Here is a 23,977-nt window from a genome sequence, read left to right as displayed (position 1 = left end):
TATGATACTCAGATACAAGTTTAGGATATGTACTCCCAACACATTACCGGTAATCTAACATTTAAAAAGATTATTTTCTCACATAAAGTTTATATCGAGCAAAAATCTGAGTATGAATTTTAACCCTTTCATCCCTATGTAACTTTAGTAGACTCTACCATGCATTGATCTGGAGGAGTCTATGATGGTCTACAGTGGTGAAAGGGTTAACACTATGTTCTCACTTTAATTCCAGATTGAGCTTGAGCACCAAGTCTGAGTATGAGAATAGTTTTATGAATACAGTCACAGATGTTTTCATTTTAACATGATATGTCCAATCTTACATCGTTGATTACAAGCCATCATCAGGAATATAGAACTCAATGCCTTTCTGGAAGAATAATTAGAATTTTACATAAAAATGATATTTAACAATTTCACAAGCATATTATTTATAAATATAATCGGATACAAACATTCCCAAAATTCTATATTTCATAATTGAATGTTTCACCACACCAACAAAATGCTTTCAGTGTTAACCCTTTCACCACTGTAGACCGTAATGGACTCACCCAGATAAATGTACGGTAGAGTCTACTAAAGTTACATAGGCACCACTGTAGACCATAATGGACTCGCCCAGATAAATGTATGGTAGAGTCTACTAAAGTTACCTAGGGGTAAAAGGGTTAATATGTTGGCTATAAATACATTCACCATTAACTATTCAAACTACAAAACATTATGAGGAACACTCTTCGAGAGCTTCTCTATACTTGGTAATATTCACAGGGGTTTTACTTTCGCTATATTGGTGGCCATCAATGATAGTGTGAAGTTAAATATCTGGTGAATATTAAAATCGTGATTTAAAATCTCTGAATATTTTTGAAGAGGCAGTGTTGTACAAATTGAATCCCCGTGAACTAGTTCTGATAAGGACGATAGCAAGGTATTATCCCTGTGGAATTAAACAACTATACAGTAAAAAAATCCTTATCTTTTAACTCACACTGAACATATATTTTGAAATTCTCTCTGTACTGTTACTTGGGACAAATATCTAACACAGATATGTATTACATAAAATAACCTTGACCTTGTCTCACAGTGATCATCATGACCTTGACCTAATCTCAGTGATCATGACCTTGACCTAGTCTCAGTGATCATCATGACCTTGACTAAGTCTCACAGTAACAATATGACCTTGATTCTATTTAGAATAATTCACAAGATCAAAAATGACCATGATTTTGTAGCAGTCACTATGACCTCTGCTATAGCCCTGTAGAGATCATTATGATAATGTCCGTAGCCCATACAGAGTTGACAGGATGGTGATCATAGCCTGGTAATCACAATCATTATCTTGACTTTAGTCTTGTGACCGTCATTATGACACACAGTCCAGAAGTGGCCCATATCAATAACCATGCATTTAAACCTGGTCCTGTGGCACTGGTAACCATGACAACAGTACTCTGGGGGATTTTGATCACAGACCAGATAGTGTCAACATGACCTTGACTACAATCCAGTAATCATGATCTTGAATGTAGTTCATCTGCAGTTGTAAGCTTGACCTTAGTCATGTCACTGTCATATGATCTTGACCTTAGTCATGTAACTGTCATATGACCTTGACCTTTGTCATTCAGTAATAATCATGACCTCGACTTGAGTCACATGGCTTTCATCATGAAGATGTGAGCGAGAAGAGGACGATGCGGGAGGCGTTGAAGTACATGTTTGATGAGTGATAGACTAGGGACCAGATGTAGGGGATGAAGAATTCCTCTGGCGATTCCTCTTCTACATATTTAAACTTCAGATCCGGGAATTTCTGTAAGAGAAGCAAACAAAATTCTGTTATCAAAGTTATTTGTATTTTGTATTGTTTTAGGGCCCCTCACCAATTTGAGCCGTAAATAAGGCAAAAGATTGTATAACTTTATTCTGTCCATACTTATCTCAGTTCATTCCAGATGTTACACAGCAATTGAATTGGTAAATTGAAAAGATTTGCTGCCATATAACCACAGTTTAGAATCTGTAAATTGCTTATTGGCATATGAAGCCCAGATAATGACTTAAGTGACTCCGACTACGCATCATGATATTGATTGTTTATGATTTCACAAAAAGCGTGACACCAAAAGATCAATGTAAGTCTGCTTCACTTTGAAAGTTAACGATGTCATTATTCCATGGCGGTTACCCCGATTTCTACAAATTGTTAAAAAATAACCTTAAATCATCATTATTTTAGGGTTGTAAACTTCTTTAATAGAACGGGGAGATATGCATTGGTGTGATTATACCGTTACAAATAAGAGTTTTACTGGCTCCACAAATACAGGAATAATTTTGTGAACAAGAGTTAAAGTAAAAATCTCTGACACCATCAACCGCAACAAAAAGGCAAAATTGTTTTACGACATTTGTTACAGGTAAAGCTGCGGCTACCTTACCCGTAAGTGGTCTCTTCGGAATTGTTTGGAGCCGTCTTTGATCAGCTCCAACACTTCAGCCGGGGACACGTTAGCTTTGTGGCCATTTTGTTCTAGTTTTGTATTAAAGAAGGAGAGTACCTGTGATACAAATAAACACAATTTATTATACCTTATAGCCTAGAGTCTGTATAATAAACACCATTTAGTATACCTTATAACCTACAGTCTGTATAATAAACACAATTTATAAAAATGTATGAAAATGTTCAATTTTTCCAACTTGTTTGAAGTTGTTTTGCAAGGAATATGAATGCTTGTACATGCCAGGCCAACATTCCAAAACAGTTTGTCTCTATGACCACTTCACTGAAACGTTTTATGCTTCTAAGTATGTTGAAGCATCTGTATGATATTGATTTTTATTACACCAAGTGTCGAACAGACAAAAAATGGAAGAATCATGACACTATATATTAACTTTATTTATTTTACAACAATTATGAAACAAATTTTCAATCATATATTAATAACTCTTGTTGGCCTGTAGGAATCACACAGAAGGCCTTAATGGGAAAACATGGTTGGGCAGTGACCCAATACTTTTTCACATCTGATCGTGCCGCTGGAGCGTCTTGGTGAAAGGTGAATGAGTTATCTATTGGCCAATCCTAACACTCGGCATAATAAAATAAATGCTGCTTTCGAGTGAGAGTGACATATTTTCACCCGAAGTAGAGAACTGTTGACTTTGGCTTCCCTCTCGTTAAACTTTTATAAAACATTGTTGTTTATTAATGTAAATATAATCAATAATAATCAATAATAATTTGTGGTTCTTATATACCGTTTTATCACGACCTAGTTCGTAGGTCGTCTCAAAGCGGTTCACAAATTATTATCCGTGGTTATGGGGCCTTTGCAACCACCCAATATCTTTCTCAACTCCCTGAGGAGCATATAGCCGGTGCTGCCATTTCGATGCTCACAGCTAGCTTTCTACAATTCTAGCACTGCCCAACCACATACTCATTTACAACTGAGTAGACTGGAACAAGCGGAGTAAAGTATCTTGCTCAAAGATAGAACACAGTGCCGTGACGTGACGCGAACCCGCAACCCTTCTGTCACGAGCCCCACGTTCTACCACTAGACTACTGTGTCTCCAAATAAACCTATCAACATAACTCCAATCTACCGTGTCAACGTTCTGTATGATGTCCTGGAAGGTGGGATGCGTCCTGAACTGGGCGAACAGCTCCTTCCTATAGAGGAGAGTGTAGACCAGGTTAGGGTTGTGATGGAGGGAACTTGACAGACAGGAGTTTAGTATCTCTAACATCATCCTTAGCACCTCCTCCAGTACAGCAAGGTCCTGCATCTACAACAGATAACAATCATATATGAAAAATTTGTTTCTGAAGACAGATTAAAAACAGGCTGCCCATAACGTTTGAACAAGTCCTGTTCCATTTCACAGAAGACATTGTAATACATTGAGGTATGGAACAAGGAAAGCTAAGTAAACATATCCTCATCCTCCCCCCACCCCCCCNCCATTGGTCCTTCCTATAGCCCCCAACTACATTTCCATTGGTCCTTCCTATAGCCCCCAACTACATTTCCATTGGTCCTTCCTATAGCCCCCAACTACATTTCCATTGGTCCTTCCTATAGCCCCCAACTACATTTCCATTGGTCCTTCCTATAGCCCCCAACTACATTTCCATTGGTCCTTCCTATAGCCCCCAACTACATTTCCATTGGTCCTTCCTATAGCCCCCAACTACATTTCCATTGGTCCTTCCTATAGCCCCCAACTACATTTCCATTGGTCCTTCCTATAGCCCCCAACTACATTTCCATTGGTCCTTCCTATAGCCCCCAACTACATTTCCATTGGTCCTTCCTATAGCCCCCCATTACATTTACATTGGTCCTTCCTATAGCCCCCAACTACATTTCCATTGGTCCTTCCTAAAGCCCCCAACTACATTTCCATTGGTCCTTCCTATAGCCCCCCCAACTACATTTCCATTGGTCCTTCCTAAAGCCCCTAACTACATTTCCATTGGTCTTTCCTAAAGCCCCCAATTACAGTTCCATTGGTCCCTCCTATAGCCCCTAATTACAGTTCCATTGGTCCTTCCTATAGCCCCCAATTACATTTACATTGGTCTTCTCCCGTAACTGATATCAATCCAATTTCTCTTGTTATTTCTTTTCTTTCAGGGGCAGCGGTGGCCAAGTGGTAAATTCTGACATGCTGCTACCACCAGCCCTCCACCACTGGGTCACAGGTTTGAGGCCTACGTGAGGCAGTCGCCAGCTCCTGGCCATAGGTCGATGGTTTTTCTCCGAGAGCTCCAGCTTTTCTCCACCACCAAAACCTGACACGTCCTTAAATGACCATATAGCTGTTTATAGAACGTAAAACACAAACAAAACCAATCTTTTCTTTCAGACTTCCTATATTTGCCCGACTTAGTTCCTTTCCCTTTAATATCCCACTACGCTGTGGCTCCTTCCCTACTTACATAATCCTGTTCCGGGTCTGGCTCCTCCTCGTGATCCTCTTTCTCTGCGCCACCCTCAGCCTCTCCCGACCCCGCAGGTTCCATAGCGGCCTGTCGTATTTGCTCAATGATGCGGGAGTGCTTTTTACACAATTGGGAAAACAAACTGTAGGAAAAAAATCCAAAATTTAATTCCAGTTTGGTGTCCGGCACAATGTGTCTAAGGTGCCAAAACTCCTCAATTTGAGGAAATTGGTATTTCCACACCTAAATTTTCTTTTTTTGGGGGGTTTAATTTTGTATTAGGTAGATTTTCCTGTTATTTGACAAACAAGCCACTGTACATGCTATTTAGATATTTTCATATTTTATCAGGGTTTGTTATGTTGTTTACTAATGTTCGTTGTAAAGATAAATTTGAATTCATCATGGTTGACGAAAAAGGTGAAAGTTAAACAGCTGCAAAATATACAACAGTTTGAAAGGCTGGTAAGTATGAGTGAGATAAGTTGTTTATATTTGCTGTATTTAATATTCATTATTCCACTTGATTCATACTGTAAAAACACAGTGAAATTTCCCCTTATACAGGTTTGATTTTTACTACTCTCCCACTAGACAGAGATGTCCACACTTCTGAGCAGGGAACCACTTGATTCACACTGTAAAAACACAGTGAAATTTCCCCTTATACAGGTTTGATTTTTACTTCTCTCCCATTAGACAGAGATACCCACGCTTCTGGCCAGGGAAAGATGTCTCCGTCTTACCCAAGTGTAACGGCGGGAAAGATATCTCTGTCTTATCCAAGTGTAAAGGCGGGAAAGATATCTCTGTCTTACCAAGTGTAAAGGCAGGAAAGATATCTCTGTCTTACCAAGTGTAAAGGCAGGAAAGATATCTCTGTCTTACCAAGTGTAAAGGCAGGAAAGATATCTCTGTCTTACCCAAGTGTAAAGGCGAGAAAATTATCTCTGTCTCACCCAAGTGTAAAGGCGGGAAAAATATCTCTGTCTTACCCAAGTGTAAAGGCAGGAAGGATATGATATCTGTGTCTTACCCAAGTGTAACGGCGGGAAAGATATCTCTGTCTTACCCAAGTGTAAAGGCAGGAAAGATATCTGTGTCTTACCCAAGTGTAAAGGCGGAAAAGATATCTCTGTCTCACCCAAGTGTAAAGGCGGAAAAAATATCTCTGTCTTACCAAGTGTAAAGGCGGGAAAGATATCGCAGTCTTACCCAAGTGTAACGGCGGGAAAGATATCTCAGGCTTACCCAAGTGTAAAGACGGGGAAGATATTTCTGTCTTACCCAAGGGTAAAGGCGGGAAAGATACCTCTGTCTTAACCAAGTGTAAAGGCAGGAAGGATATGATATCTGTGTCTTACCCAAGTGTAAAGGCGGGAAAGATATCTCAGTCTTACCCAAGTGTAAAGGCGGGAAAGATATTTCTGTCTTACCCAAGTGTAAAGGCGGGAAAGATATCTCAGTCTTACCCAAGTGTAAAGGCGGGAAAGATATTTCTGTCTTACCCAAGTGTAAAGGCGGGAAAGATATCTCTGTCTTACCAAAGTGAAAAGGCAGGAAAGATATCTCTGTCTTACCCAAGTGTAAAGGCAGGAAAGATTTCTCTGTCTTACCCAAGTGTAAAGGCAGGAAGGATATCTCTGTCTTACCAAAGTGTAAAGGCAGGAAAGACATCTCTGTCTTACCCAAGTGTAAAGGCAGGAAGGATATCTCTGTCTTACCAAAGTGTAAAGGCAGTAAAGATATCTCTGTCTTACCCAAGTGTAAAGGCAGTAAAGATATCTCTGTCTTACCCAAGTGTAAAGGCGAGAAAATTATCTCTGTCTCACCCAAGTGTAAAGGCAGGAAAGATATCTCTGGCTTACCCAAGCGTAAAGGCGAGAAAATTATCTCTGTCTCACCCAAGTGTAAAGGCGGGAAAGATATCTCTGTCTTCCCCAAGTGAAAAGGCAGGAAAGATATCTCTGTCTTACCCAAGTGTAAAGGCTGGAAAGATATCTCTGTCTTACCAAAGTGAAAAGGCAGGAAAGATAGCTCTGTCTTACCCAAGTGTAAAGGCAGGAAAGATTTCTCTGTCTTACCCAAGTGTAAAGGCAGGAAAGATTTCTCTGTCTTACCCAAGTGTAAAGGCAGGAAAGATATCTGACTTACCCAAGAGTAAAGGCAGGAAAGATATCTCTGTCTCACCCAAGTGTAAAGGCAGGAAAGATATCTCTCTCTTATCAAAGTGTAAAGGCAGGAAAAATATCTCTGTCTTACCGAGTGTAAAGGCGGGAAAGATATCTCTGTCTTCCCCAAGTGAAAAGGCAGGAAAGATATCTCTGTCTTACCCAAGTGTAAAGGCTGGAAAGATATCTCTGTCTTACCAAAGTGAAAAGGCAGGAAAGATAGCTCTGTCTTACCCAAGTGTAAAGGCAGGAAAGATATCTCTGCCTTACCCAAGTGTAAAGGCAGGAAAGATATCTGTGTCTTACCCAAGTGTAACGGCGGGAAAGATATCTCTGTCTTATCCAAGTGTAAAGGCGGGAAAGATATCTCTGTCTTACCAAAGTGAAAAGGCAGGAAAGATATCTCTGTCTTACCCAAGGGTAAAGGCAGGAAAGATATCTCTGTCTTATCAAAGGGTAAAGGCAGGAAAAATATCTCTGTCTTACCGAGTGTAAAGGCGGGAAAGATATCTCTGTCTTACCAAAGTGAAAAGGCAGGAAAGATATCTCTGTCTTACCCAAGGGTAAAGGCAGGAAAGATATCTCTGTCTTATCAAAGTGTAAAGGCGGGAAAAATATCTCTGTCTTACCCAAGTGTAAAGGCAGGAAAGATATCTCTGTCTTATCAAAGTGTAAAGGCAGGAAAAATATCTCTGTCTTACCAAGTGTAAAGGCGGGAAAGATATCTCTGTCTTACCCAAGTGTAAAGGCAGGAAAGATATCTCTGTCTTACCCAAGTGTAAAGGCAGGAAGGATATCTCTGTCTTACCAAAGTGTAAAGGCAGGAAAGACATCTCTGTCTTACCCAAGTGTAAAGGCAGGAAAGATATCTCTGTCTTACCCAAGTGTAAAGGTTTAAAGATTTTTAAATGTCTAGTTCTTGGCAAAGCCCCGGGCTAGATATTTAAGAATCTTACCCATTTTGTTGAGTTTTATCTGTCCTACCTTCAAGGTGGGGAAAGCTCTATTAGGCCATCATGATTGTTACCTGACTAGTCTCTGGGCAACATAAGGATGGAGGTTGGTAAATTGAGATGACATGTTAGCAAGGGCGGCCAGACAATTTGTGTGCAGGTATTTGTCCTGAAAATTCAACAAAAAACAACAAATTACTTAACAATTAAAAAAAACAAAACTTGTTATATTGATATTATAATGGAGCGATGAACTTTTGAGAAGAAACATGGAATGGAAAACTTTGATATAACTCCCCACATTTATCACTAAAAAGTCATACATAACACTCCTCTTTTTTAACTCTACAGGAGCACATCAAATTAATGTCCCTCATTGTTACTCTACAGGAGCACAACAATTTAATGCCCCTCATTGTTACTCTGCAGGAGAACCACAATTTACTGTCCCTCATTGTTACTCTACAGGAGAACCACAATTTAATGTCCCTCATTGTTACTCTACAGAAGAACCACAATTTACTGTCCCTCATTGTTACTCTACAGGAGAACCACAATTTAATGTCCCTCATTGTTACTCTACAGGAGCACATCAATTTACTGTCCCTCATTGTTACTCTACAGGAGAACCACAATTTACTGTCCCTCATTGTTACTCTACAGGAGAACCACAATTTACTGTCCCTCATTGTTACTCTACAGGAGAACCACAATTTACTGTCCCTCATTGTTACTCTACAGGAGAACCACAATTTACTGTCCCTCATTGTTACTCTACAGGAGAACCACAATTTACTGTCCCTCATTGTTACTCTACAGGAGAACCACAATTTACTGTCCCTCATTGTTACTCTACAGGAGAACCACAATTTACTGTCCCTCATTGTTACTCTACAGGAGAACCACAATTTACTGTCCCTCATTGTTACTCTACAGGAGAACCACAATTTACTGTCCCTCATTGTTACTCTACAGGAGAACCACAATTTACTGTCCCTCATTGTTACTCTACAGGAGAACCACAATTTACTGTCCCTCATTGTTACTCTACAGGAGAACCACAATTTACTGTCCCTCATTGTTACTCTACAGGAGAACCACAATTTACTGTCCCTCATTGTTACTCTACAGGAGAACCACAATTTACTGTCCCTCATTGTTACTCTACAGGAGAACCACAATTTACTGTCCCTCATTGTTACTCTACAGGAGAACCACAATTTACTGTCCCTCATTGTTACTCTACAGGAGAACCACAATTTACTGTCCCTCATTGTTACTCTACAGGAGAACCACAATTTAATGTCCCTCATTGTTACTCTACAGGAGAACCACAATTTACTGTCCCTCATTGTTACTCTACAGGAGAACCACAATTTAATGCCCCTCATTGTTACTCTACAGTAAAACAATGACATAATGTCCCTTGTTTGTCACTATAAAGTATAACTGTGACATAAACATCAAACTCCAATCATTTTTGTCAAAGATATCATCTTGAAACATTCAGCCAATCAGATTAAAATATTTTTAGCATTTTCATTAAATATGCGCTAATTATATTGTAGATCAAACTAAAGGTATAGATGCATTATGTTTCCTCACCAAGTTTCAGGAAAATCTAATCATTTCTACGGAAGATTGATATAATTTTCCCCCCCAACTTAGAGGAAAGACAGAAAAATCTAAACCTAAGGGATATCAAAGGTTCACATGTCTAGCCCAAGGATTTGCCAAAGAATCTTACCCCCGGGTGTTGATATGACGTCAATGCACTATTGAAATGACGTCATACAATTGTTTTGACAGGGGAATCCCCCCATCTTTACCTTAGGGTAAGACAGAGATATCTTTCCCTGATTGAAAGTATGGCTATTCCATCTATGCGTATTGCAGAGTTATCTTCTCTTGAGAGCAGATATTGATTGTTATGTCATTTATTTGTGAGAGTACTGTCATCATTTTTAGAAAAAACGACGTAATTTTCTCACACAAATCAATGACGTAACAATCAATACCTGCTCTCAAGAGAAGATAACTCTGCCATACGCAAAGACGGAATCACTGTCTATAATTGAAGAAAAAACCCTCCTAACTCTGAAAATAACAATGCCATACAATGTGATAATGGACCAGTACTCAATATAAACCAGGACAGTTCTAAGGACGTTTTGCTATAGAGAAATTCAGCAGTAAGATCAGGGAAGTTCAAAGTAGCTGATGTTGGTGATCAGTACTTACCCTCATACGAGTCATGTTGTACTGTATCGTTCTGATCACCACCAGTATCAGCAGACCGCCCAGTGTTATCTCAGAGATCGGCCTCTCTTTGAACCAGGGAATATTTCTTATCACCTGGAAACACAAAGTAAAATCTAGGATATGTTAATGTATAGAATATATCTTAGCTAAGTCAGTTTTCCTTTTTATGAAAAGGAGACGTGGTAGTATTTAAAACTTGATATGCATTTTAGATTTTTTGTGACTATATACCTCGTAATATATGGTTCATATTATTGCTTCTAGTAGGCAACATAACGAACCTTTCACCATTTACTATAATTCAGTTTTAATGATTTTAGTAATTCTAATTATGTATTTTATATGTATTTGATGTGCTAGTAATTGCCAATCATCGAGGTCCGGATGGTGGGGGAGGGGCGACTTGTCGGTAGGGATTGGCCCAACCACTCTCGCTCTTCTCCCACCATCGGATCCCGAGCATACATTCAATTTTTATGTTATGTACAGTGTAATATATTGTTCTTTTTATTGAGAATCATTAATGGATTCTATGTTTTAATATATATAAATTTTAAGTAGTGTCTCGTAAGTCAGTATGGCTGGGGATATTTTGCATATGTGTATTTTTATTATGTAAGTGATGTGTTATGTAAAATATGTGTGACACTTAAATAATTTAATCTTGCTTGTAACAAGCATTTCCATTGGCTTAAAAATTTATGTTATCATCCCATAACGTAAAAAAATGGCATCGCCATTTGTAACGTCGCTTTTGATTGGTTGATACAGCGGCGCAATAATTTCTAAGAGAAAAGAGTCCATCAATAAAAGTGGATTTCCACAGGGATTGTGTATAGTAGATTAAATTATAGGGATTAACTTGAATATATTTTTCATGTTATGGAGCTATAACACAAAAATAGGAGTGTACTCTCATCATAAACCGTAAAGCGGTTTATTTAGAGCACACTCCGTTTTTTTGTGTTATATCTCCATAACATGAAAAATATATTCAAGTTAATCCTTAAATAAAATATTTTATTATTATTTATTATAATATTAATTATAGCTACAAATGAAATGCCAAAGGTGGGATATTTGCTACAATCTACCATATGCCTTTTCACCTACAAGTAGAAGGTCAAATATATTATTTCTTACCTCTGAAAACAGAAAGTTGAAACATTTCTAAGAAAAACACTACATGTCTCTCCACTATGTTGCCAGGGCGTAAAATGTCTTTACCTTTTTATTGTTATAAATGTATCAAACACACATTCTAACAGCGGAAAATACTTCAACGAGTTTCACTTATCCAGTTAACGTTTATTGAAAATACAGTATAAAAATATTTTTTGCTCAACACATCATTTCATAAGAATAAATCTGAACTACCTTAGACCAGTAGGGTGGAATTTGTACATGTATAGAGTTTGTACATGTATATGTGGTGGGAGTTTGTACATGTATATGTGGTGGGAGTTTGTAGATGTATGTGGTGGGAGTTTGTACATGTATATGTGGTGGGAGTTTGTACATGTATATGTGGTGGGAGTATGTACATGTAAATGTGGTGGGAGTTTGTACATGTATATGTGGTGGGAGTTTGTACATGTATATGTGGTGGGAGTTTGTATATGTATATGTGGTGGGAGTTTGTACATGTATATGTGGTGGTGGGAGTTTGTACATGTATACGTACGATTTCGTGGACAGCTTTGTTGAAAACTTCGTCCTCACTAAGTATAAGGAGGATGATAAGAGCCATGTATATGTGGTGGGAGTTTCTATCCTGGGCGTGGTATAGGATCTTCAGTAGTGGCATCACCTGGCAAGTAGAGTCACAGGAAGTGCGTAAAGATCAGAGAAATACTACATACAGGATAAAGGTTACAATTGGAAGGTTCCTATCTAGATATATGGTATACTGGGAAATTTTCGCTGCAGTTTAATTTTCGCCTTATTCTGTTGCCATAATGAGGACAAATTTATCATTGCAGCAAACATCAGTAAACAACACAATATACATAGTAATTAAGTGTGAAGGGGACATTAACACCGAGAGGAAATTGATTATCCTGGCAAAGGGCAATTTTTTTTTACGGGGCGAAAATTTCCATATATACAGTATGTATTATTCCAAACCCTGCATTTGGTTGAGAGAGAGGCCAGTTTTATCTTGGAGACGTGTCATGATTGAAGTGTGTTACATACAATCATACATAATATAAAGATGTATTGTAATCATTACAATCACACTCTAACCCCTTCACCACTGTAGACCATAATGGACTCATCCTAATTAATGCATGGTAGAGTCCACTAAATTTACCTAGGGGTGAAAGGGCTAAACAACAAAGAAAATTGTTCAGTTTCTTTTCATTCATTCATATCTGTTTGACCAACTTGAAGAACGGACACTTTTTTCTATTGAGGAAACAAGCATCAATCAGATGGTTTCAGATTCAGAAACCATTCAGTAACTCCTAAAGTTCTGTCATAATTTCAATTGTCATGACTGGTCCCCAATTGCTCGAATAGTATGACAAAATGACTCAGAAAGATTCTGATCGGAAAATGTTCATGTGCAACAACAGTTCTTACTTTCATTGGTTTATATCAACATTTTGGGTTGGCAGGCCATCCAAGGGCTGTACAAAGGAAATGTAAATATCATACTTTGTAACTTTCCCTATTTTGGAGGGACACTTCCGATTTTAGACCCTACAATTGAGCATTTCCAACCAGTACATTTGCTAAACCATTCCTATTGTCTAAGATTCGATGATTTCATCTGAAAGAACATTTCAAAAGATCCCATTTAAAACTCATTTTCCCCTAGGGTGTACATACACACATTTGATCTATGCTTTTAATTCTGAGCACAGGTAATCTCCCCAATAGAAATTTCCAATAGTTGCCAAGCATGAAATATTTGGGACTAGAATCTAAATATAAGATATAAACCATTACCAATGATAACTCTATGGACATCCTGTTTCTATAAACCATTACCAATGATAACTCTATGGACATCCTGTTTCTATAAACCATTACCAATGATAACTCTATGGACATCCTACTTACCAGTTGATCGATATTTGTCCTCGACAGTATGAATGCTTTCATTAGTGTGTTCCGGTGTATGAGCAAATATAACAGCAGTGTTGATTGGTCGTCTCTAAGGGCAACACATAAGGCATCGTATAATTGGCTGAAATCTAGTTTGAATGTGGCTGGTGTTTGGGTAGGACTTGAGGATGACGGGTCTGTAAACAGAAGTACATATAAAAGTCACACATACATTAGAGCATGTTCTGAATACTATAGAGTCTATGACAACTCAGAAACAGTATTATTTGAATTAAGGATCCCTGTCCCACTGCACTGAGGTTTTTCCTTTACACAGTAACCTCCCCTTGCCTTCCGTAAGGATCCCTGTCCCACTGCACTGAGATATTTCCTTTATACAGTTACCTACCCTTAACTTACGTAAGCATCCCTGTCCCACTGCACTGAGGTTCTTCCTTTACACAGTAACCTCCCCTTGCCTTCCGTAAGGATCCCTGTCCCACTGCACTGAGGTTTTTCCTTTACACAGTAACCTCCCCTTAACTTACGTTTGGATATAATATATACAGCACAGTTTGGCCATGATAGTTCCATTGACCAAAAAAGTAGTTTAAATTACAATTTGAAGTTCAGGGTTTGAATCCCGGTCTTGTATTTTTACACTCAGAACAATGCTGTTGATTATATTTTGTTCATTTCATCTGTTCTTTCTTCTCTCATAAAAGTCCGGTAAGGTATAGTTTTCCTATCAGTTTGGTTTAATTTTGTTTAACGTCCCATTAACAGCATAGGTCATTTAAGGATGTGCCTCCATGTGTGTAGTGTATGCATGCTTGCGTGTGTGTATACAGGAGACAGGGTATGTTGGGGGGGGGGGGGGGGGGCGGGGGGGGGGCTTGCCTCCTTGTGATAGCGCGGATCTGATGCTGATTTTATAGTGCTATCTCACTGAAATGCCATGCCTATCAATCCCAGCACAGCATTCCGCCCGGTCACATATTTATCCTTTCAAAAATGATTGATCAAAGCTATAGTCATGATAGATAAAACAGTTCCCAGTACTTAGTTAGTTTTTGGCAGCGGTACAGGGATCCTTAAGTTATATTATAACAATAACAAGTTGCGTGTTACTAATATTATCAGGACTGTGCTATCTTGTAAAACTAACTTTTGCAAAAAGCACAGGAATGGAGCACAAACAACTTTCTACGCAGTAGCATAATTCCTTAAGTTACAAGTTTTAACGCCCTTCTATCTTACCTTGTGAGTTTGTGAAGGCGAACAATGCCTGTCTGTATGGGTTGTGTATGCCGTGATCTGTCGTACAGTGATTAGTCAGCACCAACATAAATAAAAGGCTCTGATTGGCTAATAATGTCTCATGGAAATCATCGTCCTTCTTTTCTGTGGCTCCTCCCATACCTAGTGTCATCACAGACCAAAAACTGGCTGAAAAATAAAATTGAATTAAATTATTAATTATAAAATTATTTTTACATGACATTAACCCTTTCACCACTGTAGACCATAATGGACTCATCCATATCAATGCATGGTAGAGTCTACTGAAGTTATATAGGGGTGAAAAGGTTAAATATCTTGCAGATTAGAAAAATGCTCATATGGTACTGCCTCATGTTTATTCCAGTTATGGAGGTGAGGGCCATGCAACCACTTATATGGCTGGGGAGATCTGGAAGTTTAACATTAACACACCATTCACATTATGTCTGTGTAATATACATTTCTTACAGACCAACTGAATTTTTCAGAGACAAGACATTTTAATTTACTTATTTAGAGATTGTTTTTAGTTTTTTTTAGAGCTTAATAAAATTAAATTAAGAAAATGGTACATGTGAGGGATCCCCCTAGGCTACAGCCGAGGATGCTTACCAGCGACGGAAGCCATGACACTATTACCGTCACCAGTGTGTTTATATAATTCAGGCGGGCACTTCTCTTGGATTGAAAAATTCCGTAACAGAGATTTGACCAGCAGACAGGCGTGGATGGAACTGTAACAACAAAACAATAACGATCAGAGATTTGACCAGCAGACAGGCGTGGATGGAACTGTAACAACAAAACAATAACGATCAGATTATTTTGTTTGGGATCAAACATTGCACTATTGTTTCCACTACTTTAATGCCAGACACTAACAAACTCAGCCTTACATTATACAAGAATTCTTTCTCCTAAGAGAGCTGTTTGTAAGTTTGACTCAAGAATTCTTTCTCATAACACATTTCATTTGCAAGTTTGACAATCTCTGTATTTTTTGTGGTAACTTTTTCAAACACAGAACTGTAACCGAGTACATTCTATTGTCTATACTCACACGGAAATGAGAGTCGTGGACTTCAATTCTCATCAATAGGGTGGGTCATAGGGATGACTTGGGGATTGGGGGATGCACTATTTGTTAGTAACCCAAACTGTTTACAATTACTGTTTTCCTGGTGCCCACTATACCAATAACTTTAGACACCTATGTTATCTATCTATAAGAAGTGCATCCCGTGTGGGCTAAGTGGTTAAGGTTAGTCCGAATTATTCTGACGATTAGTTTCTAAAATATCAGTTTGAAGTGCGCTCCGGGCGCGGGTCGCATATTTCCTGCATATTATAGAGGGCCTGAGTACTGACGTTAATCGACGACAGACCGATATAAAAAAAGTCGATAAAACGTCAGAATAATTCGGACTAGGTTAAGGTGTACGACATGATCACTAGCCCTCCACCATTGGGTCGCTGGGTGGAGAACTACGTGGGGCAGTCGCCAGGTACTGGCCACAGGTTGGTGGTTTTCCTCCGGGTACTCAGGTTTTGCTCCTACAGCAAAATCTGACTCGTCCTTAAATGACCATAGGATTGTAAAACCAAAAATAAAAATAAATTCTACTTATATATTCATGATCTGGACTTATCTTTTGCATTTTTACTTATTATTTTTTTAATGTTTACAACTTACCATCGCCCCTGCATGATGTATTTGTATAAGACGAACTTGGAGGCAGGTTGGGGCTGGAACATTTGTAGAGACAGCAACACCAACAGTGTGTTTAGAGCCTCGAGGTGGAGAGCATACGTAAAACTCCTGTAAAAAAAAGTTTGTTTTTAAACCATTCACTTCTCAGAAGAGTGCAGGAAGCACACATTTTTAGCAGAGTTTCATTAGGAAGTATATTAGAATATTTTTAATAATTTTATACATACAATCTACATGCATTGTTCTATTTTTCACATAGATCTAATTAGTTAATCCTTTCACCCATATGAAACTTTAGTAGACTCTACCATGCATTGATCTGGATGAGTCCATTATGGTCTACAGTGGTGAAAGGGTTAAAGTATCAAAGTAAATGCTTTCTCAACCTATTCGCTGGCTAACCACAAAATTGCGTCACCATTTTGTGAATGAAATGTTATCAGATTCCAAAAAAGGAAATGGTGGCGCTAGTGTCTAACATGCAATTCCGTTACCTAACGCATGTGTCAAAAACCTCAGCATCAGCAACATGTGTTTAGAAGAGCTACCCTTCTACATCACTGATGCAAGTATCATCCATGGAGCACCTACAGTTACCCAGACATAGACTCGACAATTTTTCTTCATGAGAATTATAGGAGGGATAGACAAAGTGGGGGATAATTATAATTTTCAGATGTCATTTCACTTTCAGATGTCATTTTGACAAAACTTTCTAACACCCAACTGCATAACCACAGATAATAATTTGTGAACCGCTTTGAGACGACCTACGAACTAGGATGTGATAAAGCGGTATATCAGAACCTCCCATTATTACATCACTGCTTGTTGTGTTGACTTACACGACGGGTACATCAACAAGGAGTTCTACCAGCGAGTTCATCAGTTCCTCTGTCAGTGGTCCGATGTCCTCAGGGTCAGCGTAACCTGAAACATATTCACCATTAATTTCGACACCTCCATTTTTCCACTGGTCACCATCTGATTATAGTTTGACACCTCCATTTTTCCACTGGTCACCTTCTGATTATAGTTAACTAGTCTTATTTTTCAGCAGTTTTCGTTAATGTCATTTACGTAACATCCCCCCACTGTCAACACTAATATTCTATTTTTCATGGAAATCTATTTCAGGGTCAATAAAACAGATTTCCATCTTATGGCTATTGTTTCACATGGAAGTTCTTTTCTAAAATTAATTTTGTACTGAAGGCTTTTCAAGCTAAAACCCTACATCAAGGGCTCCTCTTTAAATAGGAATTATCTTTAAATTTAAGGTCTTTCAAGCTCAACCCCACCCCCTTTAATGTTAATGGTTTTAAAACTAAATATCAAGTTTTTTTTACATTAAGAGCCGAGCTAGAAGTTAATACTGATTGCCACTAGTCAACTGGGGTAGTAGATTCTATTTTTACTGATCCGTGTGCACAATTCCACTTACCCAATATTATTCAACAAAATAAGCAATATCAAATTTTGATTTGTCAATTGAGTAAGTGTTTTTCAGTACCACTAATTCAGTTGGAGATATCACTAGTCTGAGTGAGTAGTCTCAGACTCTCGGGCTACCCTTAATGTCTAGCCCGGATCAAGGGTTGAACATTGTGTGTAAAAATAACAGAAAAGCCATGCTTTTATTTGAACACATGCTTAACAATGTTAAATTGCGCTAAAAATTCTCCTATAGTATCAGTTACCTCCCATGTCTGGAGGTTTGGCCTCAAACTGTTGTAGAATGAGTTCTTCACTGAGGTGTTCCACGAAGTATTTACACAGACTTCTGATGACAAACAGGGCATTGTAGGTCTGCCAAGTAAAGATGTTACTGTAACAGAAATCATAAATCTTAATACAGATGAATTAAGAATAAGTAGAGGATATCACATACAGTTTACAGGGAAACTTTAGCCCAGTCAACTTTTCGCTCTTCCCTGTTTGAAATGTATGTAACCCAAGGGAGAGGGCTTGTATAGGCATAGCCTGTTGCCAAATTCCCATTGAATCATTTGATTTAATAAAATATTTTGAAATGAAAAAAAAAAATTGTGAATTGTTCTCCTTAACATAATTTTAAAGTTTTTTTTTCCTTAATTGATTTTAGTGTTTACCTTAATAAAATTTGGAAGAAATAGGTCAAATGGGGTTGGATTAACGCCCAAGTTTCATAAGGAGGATAAATCCATCCTGCATATTTATAAATATGCCATTATTATTTTGAGATTATTCATTTTGCTATGTGATCAGTTATTTTTTAATGCAAGATCATTTTTGAGCATCTAGTTTTTTTATATCTTAATATTTTCTAATAGGTGTATTGTTGTCTATGTATGATTGTTCAAACTAAAATACAAAAAAAGTTACATATATAAAAAAATTTTTTTTAGCATAGATTAAAATTTGGTGCCAGTCCATGGGAAATAACTGAAAACTTACTCTTCACACTGTGCCGAGGCCTTCAGTTCCGTTGCCCGTACAAGGAAGTTTCGAACTAGTGCTCCGAAGTTTCCTGAGCGGGCATTATTGATAGCTAGAGTCTTACAGATGCCCACTGTGGATTCCTCCAGAAGTTTACCATCAGCACTAAAATACAAAAGTGGAAATAGAGAATTCAAGTTTACAGTAAGTACTGAAAAATAATAATGGCCATCATAGACAGAACAATACAATACCCTGAAATCTATCAAACATGATGATATGAAATTTATTTTCTTTAGTTATGTTTGAAACTGCTTCAAAATTTGCAATGAAGCATTGCTAGGCCATTAATTTGTTCAAGTTGTCTCCTGAATTTAATCTTACTGATTGGATTTAAACTTACTTATTGATCAGATTTCCAGATACCTGTTCATTAGTTCTAGAAATACCTAGACCTGTTGATCAAATTTAAACTTGTCTGTTGCCTAGATTTAGACTTTCCCGTGTATTAGTTTTAAACACACCTGTTGATTACATTAAGACTTACCTGTTGATTATATTTAGACTCACCTGTTGATGGGTATGAGGAAGGAGTAAGATAGTAGCTGGTTCAAGAACGGGTCTATAGGGTTGATGGGGGTGTTACTGGCCAGACGTTTTAGGTAGTCGTTATTGGCCAGCTCACCCATACTACTACTGTTGGCTCCCATCTCTACAGCTGTACAACAGAAAACAGTGAACATGATACTAATAATCCTGTCTATTTTTCTACAGCTGTACAACAGAAAACAGTGAACATGATACTAATAATCCTGTCTATTTCTCTACAGCTGTACAACACAAAACAGCGAACATGATACTTATAATCCTGTCTATTTCTCTACAGCTGTACAACAGAAAACAGTGAACATGATACTAATAATCCTGTCTATTTCTCTACAGCTGTACAACAGAAAACAGTGAACATGATACTAATAATCCTGTCTATTTCTCTACAGCTGTACAACAGAAAACAGTGAACATGATACTAATAATCCTGTCTATTTCTCTACAGCTGTACAACAGAAAACAGTGAACATGATACTAATAATCCTGTCTATTTCTCTACAGCTGTACAACAGAAAACAGCGAACATGATACTAATAATCCTGTCTATTTCTCTACAGCTGTACAACATAAAACAGCGAACATGATACTAATAATCCTGTCTATTTCTCTACAGCTGTACAACATAAAACAGCGAACATGATACTAATAATCCTGTCTATTTCTCTACAGCTGTACAACATAAAACAGCGAACATGATACTAATAATCCTGTCTATTTCTCTACAGCTGTACAACAGAAAACATTTTTCTGACCAAATTACTTAGTGACCATAATATAAGCGTTTCAAGAATTGCTTAGCTCAGTATTATAGATGGTAACCTAGGCCCCAGGTGAGTTCAAACAATATTGGAATATAGCCGAAATATAACATACATCTCAATTGAAATGTTAAAATAAAGAGATTTCGAAAAATCCCAACAAATAATTTTATAATAGATATTGAAATTGTTCACTAGTCTGGACATAAAATTTAGCTAAGGGAACTGTACACCTCTTGAAGTTTATTTATTCAGGTTTGAATGCATACCTGTACCAGTTACAGCTTTTTGGGCTAACTTTGAAAGGTAATAACTAAATAAACATATTTCTATCTCTGATAGTTCCATCAATGGACAGAGTAAACATCTGTAATTTTGCATGTAACTTACATTGGCAATATATTTACTGTCTGGAATTTTTTTTTATAAAGAATTGATTGCATTTTTAAGATAAAAAGCCCAATTACCTGGTGTTGTCAATGGTAACTAGTGGATGATGAGTGTCAGACTACCACATATTAAACTGTTCCGTTTTTACTATCAGGTAAACTAATTACGAGTCAGTTTGGTGTTAATCCACTTGTCTGTTCATACAACTGGAAACCTGTCAGAAGATATCTCTCTTTTTCACTCTGTAATAAAAAAGGAAAAAAATGTGAATAGTCACTTAATCATGATGGTCAAGAAGGCTAAATCACATCATTTAAGCCATTTCCCATGATGATGATCACAAAAATCTAACCAAATTTTTCAATTACATACATTAATGTGTCATTTAGATTTAACTTAAATTCAAATTGCGATCTGTAATTTACACTTTTCCACTTTCGCTTCATTGGCACCCCATTGCACCTTGCCCAGTGAACATGTAGTTCAGTAGCTTGTGAGCAAGCCATCACCCTAATAAACTTCTGATTAGTTTCTTCTTCTGATTCATATATCGGTCTGGCTCAGTCGACACCACCTCAATTGAATTAAACGATGTAGCTTCCATAATACATCGAGTTGGGATATGGCATCTTGTCAAGTGAGTTAGAAATTAATCAACTGAAATGGAGGTCTAAATATTTCTCTAAAAAAACATGTAAAACTTTCACAATAGCTGTCACAGAATTCTGGGAACAAATCTGAGTGTTTTATAGAGCATTTTATAGAGCAGTCGTTAGCTGACCATAAACAGGCCACTGATCAGAATTTTGGGGCCTGCAATTAGAATACAGGTCGTTCCGGCCCCCAAGTTGTTCCTTCCATAGTCGTTCTGACCTTAGTAGTTCCGGCCCTGTATTCTTAGTCGTTCCGGCCTTAGTAGTTCCGGCCCCGTATTCTTAGTCGTTCCGGACTCATATTATATATATGATTCATGTTAATTTGGAATTAAATTTATTTATATAATGGATATTTCATGTTACTAATTCAAAGAAATAAAATTAAAAATTAAAACATACATCATATTGTTCATTTGTTGTCTTTTCATTTTACTTGTTGTCTAAAACAAAATGCACCTGTGTAAACATATAAGCACACGGAGTAAGATTGCCTATTTAAGACACTGTCTTTTGTTTATCTTATTACCTCGTGCGTTGGAAACTGTATGGCTTCTAGCAAACGCAGTGTTAATAGTCTACCAAAGTTGTTTTCACTTTTAGTTGATGAAAGACGTTGAACTTTTTGTCGTCACATCTTGTTAAAATCGATCTTTGTCGATCTTCCAAGTTTGAAGATGCAAATTTGTATGATCTCAACTAAACAGACAGTCGGCAACTTGAATAGAATAATGTTGTCATATATGGAGCATATTTCGATAGACTAAACTGTATTACTTTGATTGCTTAAAGAGTTATTTGAAATTTGAATAGGTTTAAGTTTGATTACGCATCATCTTTATTGTTAAGATTGTTATAATTGATTACGCATTGGTTATATATATTACCATTAGATATATTAGTTATAATTATAACGTATTTATAACCTCTTCCTTAAAACACTTAAAAGTCAAAAGGATCGATAGGCCACGCTTTATTTATTAGATATATTTTATCATTACGTCCGGTTATAAATTAGGTATATATACCATTACGTATATACAGAGACGTATATGTGTTATATACGTCTCTGGTATATATGGATTATATTTATTAGATATATTTGATCATTAAGCATATATTTTAGTTAAAAGTTTTTAAACTCCCGTCTTCTGTATTGTTGATTGCATTAAATATTACATAATGTATCATGTTTTTTTCTTGTCTTTTTATCAATGGATCAATGGGAATGTAAATATATACACAAAAAATTGTCTGGATTAAGGGCGACAACCTGTACACTTGTACAATAAATACAATGCAAATTTTTTAAGTTTAATGGTGATATGTGAAGGAAAACACTATAGTGAGGCCGGAACGACTTTGGGGCTGGAACTACTAAGGACGGACCGGGTAGGGGGCCGGACCGGGAGAGGACGGAACGACTTGATACGTGCGATTATGGTCAGTATTAGCGGACTAAGGTCTGGTTGTGCATATTTTACTCGGGTTTCAGTGGTCCCTACATTTGTAGGACCATTTTTTTTTCAAAATTCAAATAGTTAATACTAAGGAGCAAAATTACAGAAAATTGAGGGAGAAAGGTAGCAAGATCGGAGCGGGTCGATCGTCGACAACCAGGTAGCTCAATTAATTTGAGTGTCCGCCTAGATTTCAGAGGTCCCGGGTCCGAATTCCGGTATATCTGTACATTTCTCCTCTCCTCAAGATAACTTGTCCAGACACAAAAGGTCTATTTTCAAGAGCTGTGTAATATATACAATTTACATCTTAACATGCATGTGCTATCATCAAATTGTTTTCTGATTATTTTTGTAGTTTCAATGTATAGTTTTGCTGCATAATCCTAATTTTTCTACTAGCATTCTTTTTACCTGTTATTACTCGGTTTTTATACTGATGTTTGTCGAAAAAATAACTCCACAGAACTAATGTTTCAATGTTATGCCATATATGACACTAAATAACGCTTCTTGTATCTTGTGTATCCTAGTACCTGTGGATCCTTTTACAAGATTTTTAAATGCAAATGTCAAAAAACTGCGCACCTTGGGGTTTTTTCGCCAGACGATGATACGTTGACTGATTATCTGGGAAGAAGCTGTTGTAGTGGCTGTATGCGTATAAAACGACGCTCTCTGGTTTCTTTTCTCACTTACCTGGAGTGAACGTTGATAAACACGCCTCAGATTTATGTTGACAGCTTCCGTCGTACACAAGATGGAGGCCACGTTGCACGCACGCGTTAGATACTACTTCCTGTTTCCTGTCAAAACCGCGGGTAATTTTGAAAGGGCGTGTGGAACGTGTGCAAATGGGAGATAACTCGTGTAGCCTTGTGACTTCCCTTTCCAGGTGACCAATGGTTTTGGAAAAAAAATAAAACATCACAATTTTAATTGATTTTAGAGAGAAATCATACACTTCAGTTTTTCCCCAAAGGGTACATACAAAGATGGTCAGTATCAAAACTCGGAGATAAAATCAGATCTTAATATTGATGTGAAATGACTACAGTAGGGACTTCTAAAGGCATTACTGGAACCAAATGACAAAATCTGTTACTACTTGTAGAAAATAGCTCTTATGACAAAAGTTTTGATAAATCATTTTTGAAAACAAAATCACACCAGACATGGCTCTGATAGGACAAAATTGAAAAAGATGAAATAAACAAGAAAAAGAATGAACAACAGGCCGGGATTCGAAACCTGTGTACTGATTAGAGTACTGTCA

General features: G+C 37.5%; 1 protein-coding gene across 2 annotated transcripts; it reads right to left on the bottom strand.

Annotated features, from left to right (window-relative positions):
• Window positions 1–601: 601 nt before the first annotated feature.
• LOC110466030 (dymeclin-like) lies at window positions 602–23,519 on the bottom strand. Of its 2 annotated transcripts, XR_002464687.1 has the most exons (18): window positions 23,401–23,519; window positions 20,666–20,830; window positions 19,402–19,549; window positions 18,850–18,996; window positions 18,114–18,241; window positions 17,259–17,343; window positions 16,396–16,521; window positions 15,315–15,436; window positions 14,679–14,867; window positions 13,434–13,615; window positions 12,049–12,174; window positions 10,344–10,457; window positions 8,177–8,271; window positions 4,976–5,120; window positions 3,637–3,819; window positions 2,460–2,579; window positions 1,634–1,831; window positions 602–1,602 (listed from the first exon to the last, which is right to left on the bottom strand). XR_002464687.1 is itself a non-coding variant. In XM_021522287.1 (17 exons), exons 3-17 carry the CDS (start codon window positions 19,539–19,541, stop codon window positions 1,685–1,687), a joined length of 2,049 nt encoding a protein of 682 aa, XP_021377962.1. In that variant the 5' UTR covers window positions 19,542–19,549; window positions 20,666–20,830; window positions 23,401–23,518; the 3' UTR covers window positions 602–1,684. The 2 variants fall into 2 exon arrangements, 1 of the variants encoding a protein (XP_021377962.1); XM_021522287.1 differs by having other exon boundaries at window positions 602–1,831; window positions 23,401–23,518.
• Window positions 23,520–23,977: the final 458 nt, after the last annotated feature.

This window comes from Mizuhopecten yessoensis, unplaced genomic scaffold, assembly GCF_002113885.1.
Source record: "Mizuhopecten yessoensis strain PY_sf001 unplaced genomic scaffold, ASM211388v2 scaffold11113, whole genome shotgun sequence".
Classification (NCBI taxonomy): Eukaryota; Metazoa; Mollusca; class Bivalvia; order Pectinida; family Pectinidae; genus Mizuhopecten; species Mizuhopecten yessoensis.
Note: the sequence above shows the minus strand (reverse complement) of the source record. Positions and strands in the feature narration are given on the sequence as shown.

Excerpts from the sequence above, each read along its gene's own strand:
- LOC110466030 (XM_021522287.1), bottom strand. The coding sequence starts at position 19,541 with ATGGGAGCCAACAGTAGTAGTATGGGTGAGCTGGCCAATAACGACTAC. Across the intron at positions 15,437-16,395 it reads TACATCATGCAGGGGCGATG|TTCCATCCACGCCTGTCTGC; the intron begins GTAAGTTGTAAA and ends TTGTTGTTACAG. Across the intron at positions 5,121-8,176 it reads GTTGCCCAGAGACTAGTCAG|TTTGTTTTCCCAATTGTGTA; the intron begins GTAACAATCATG and ends TTTTTCCTACAG.